General features: G+C 55.9%; 1 protein-coding gene across 1 annotated transcript in view; it reads left to right on the top strand.

Annotated features, from left to right (window-relative positions):
- SHANK1 (SH3 and multiple ankyrin repeat domains 1) overlaps positions 1–1,812 on the top strand; it is a gene marked incomplete at its 3' end in the record, with an annotated part of 70,077 nt that overhangs the window by 60,865 nt on the left and 7,400 nt on the right. Inside the window, exon 23 of the mRNA XM_045292615.1 lies at positions 1,583–1,735. Coding sequence (XP_045148550.1) covers positions 1,583–1,735 — 153 coding nt within the window. The remainder of the gene's footprint in view (positions 1–1,582; positions 1,736–1,812) is intronic.

A 1,812-nucleotide genomic window follows, 5' to 3' on the forward strand; every position in this document is an offset into this window, starting at 1 on the left:
GTAAACGTCCATCCCCAGTTCATGGTCTCCTAGCGGGATTCCGCGTCCCTGAATGATGCAAAGAGTTAACGCGGTTGGCTTCGGAATGGAAGGGTTGTCGGTTCGAGTCTGCTTTGAAGAGCCTTGGGAGAAAGGCCTGGCAAGATACACTCCCTGGCCACCACCACCCCCACCAAAAAAATGTAGGAAAGTATTGAGCACAAAAGAGGTCGCCATGAGTTGGATTTCACTAGATGTCAACTGTTTGCTTGCTTGCTTTGTTACACATAGTTCAATTAGCCGGGGGTCCGTTGCCATGAATTTGACTCTGACTCCTCAAATCTTCATAGGACCAAGTGGGACTACTGTGTAGGGTTTCCGAGGTGAGAATCAGCCTCGTGTTTCTCTCACGGAGCCGCAGTCAAGCACCTAACCGCTATGGCACGAGGGCTGCTGTCACCGGACAGTCTTCTCTAAGACCCGTCCCCTGCAAATATGTTTCGGCCAAAGCCAGCTTGGGGTGCCTCTTCTGTGGCCAGCACACGTGACAAGAAATAGCTAACTCACCTCATTCACTATCATCCGTCCAGTCGATCTGGACCCTCTGGGACAGGGTGGAACTGCTCCCTGGGGGGTTCTGAGGCTGTACCTCTTGACAGGATGGTGGGAGCTAGCCTCCTCTTGTCTCCCTTCAAGAGGATGGTGGGTTCAAACTGCTGACCTGTGTGGTTAGTGAGCCGGTGTGTAACCCACTGAGCCATCAGGGCTTCGTGCAAACAAAACATAGTCGTGCAAACAAAACTGCCGTGAGCCCTGCCCAGCTGGGGCCACATTTCCCCACCAGAGCCACGGTGGCTATATGGTACCCCTTTGTGCTCTGGACGTGAGAATGAGAGGCAGTGACACTCCACCTCTCTTTGCCAACTCCCCCACCTCAACTTTGGGATCCCTGACTAGTTGGGATCCTGAGCTGCCGGGTGGAGGTAGGAGCCTACCTTGAGATGCCTAGGGAGAGAGACCTGGTGATCTACAAATCAGACATTGAGACAAGAACCAGAGGGGGGTGGCTTCCACTCTGACACATGGGGAGGTCACCAGGAGTCAGAGTGGATTGGGAGGGGGGCAGTGGTGGCAGGTTTTGGTCCCCTCTGCTCTTTGCTGTTGTCCAGTGCCCAGCCCTGGCAGCTGTAGGAGTCTGTGCTGGCCGAGGGTGCTGTGTGTGACTGTGTGATGTTGGTAGCACAGACTGGATCTCATCACACAGTGAGTCAAGACTGGCTCGTACCAACCCTTCAGGACAGGGTAGGACTGGCTCCCGCCAGTTTCAGAGATTGGAATGTTTTAATGAGAGTAGAAAGCCCTGTCTTTCTCCTGCCGAGCTGCTGGGGGGTTAGAACTGCCGACCTTCCCGATCACATCCGAACGCTTGATCACTGGGCCCGCCGAGGCTCCTTGGGTGTCAATCGTCCTGCTAATATTGTGCCATTCGTACTAGTGCATTTTATGAATAGCATTATCATCGTGCGTTGTGTGTGTTTCTTCGGGGTCCAGGAGTGGGGAGGCCCCACCTCAGCTGCTTCTGATCCTTTCTGTTCCCCGCCAGGGGCTGCGGAAGATGACAGACCCTACCTAGCGCCCCCAGCCATGAAGTTCAGCCGCAGCCTGTCTGTGCCTGGCTCGGAGGACATCCCTCCGCCGCCCACCACGTCCCCACCTGAACCCCCTTACAGCACGCCCCCAGCCCCCTCCTCCTCTGGTCGCCTCACCCCCTCACTTCGTGGAGGTCCCTTCAACCCGGGCTCCATCCACCCTGCCTCCTCCCCCTCGTCCTTC

The sequence above is a fragment of the Echinops telfairi genome, unplaced genomic scaffold (genome assembly GCF_000313985.2).
Source record: "Echinops telfairi isolate 266 unplaced genomic scaffold, ASM31398v2 ScPeMD7_655;HRSCAF=1070, whole genome shotgun sequence".
NCBI classification, from domain to species: domain Eukaryota; kingdom Metazoa; phylum Chordata; class Mammalia; order Afrosoricida; family Tenrecidae; genus Echinops; species Echinops telfairi.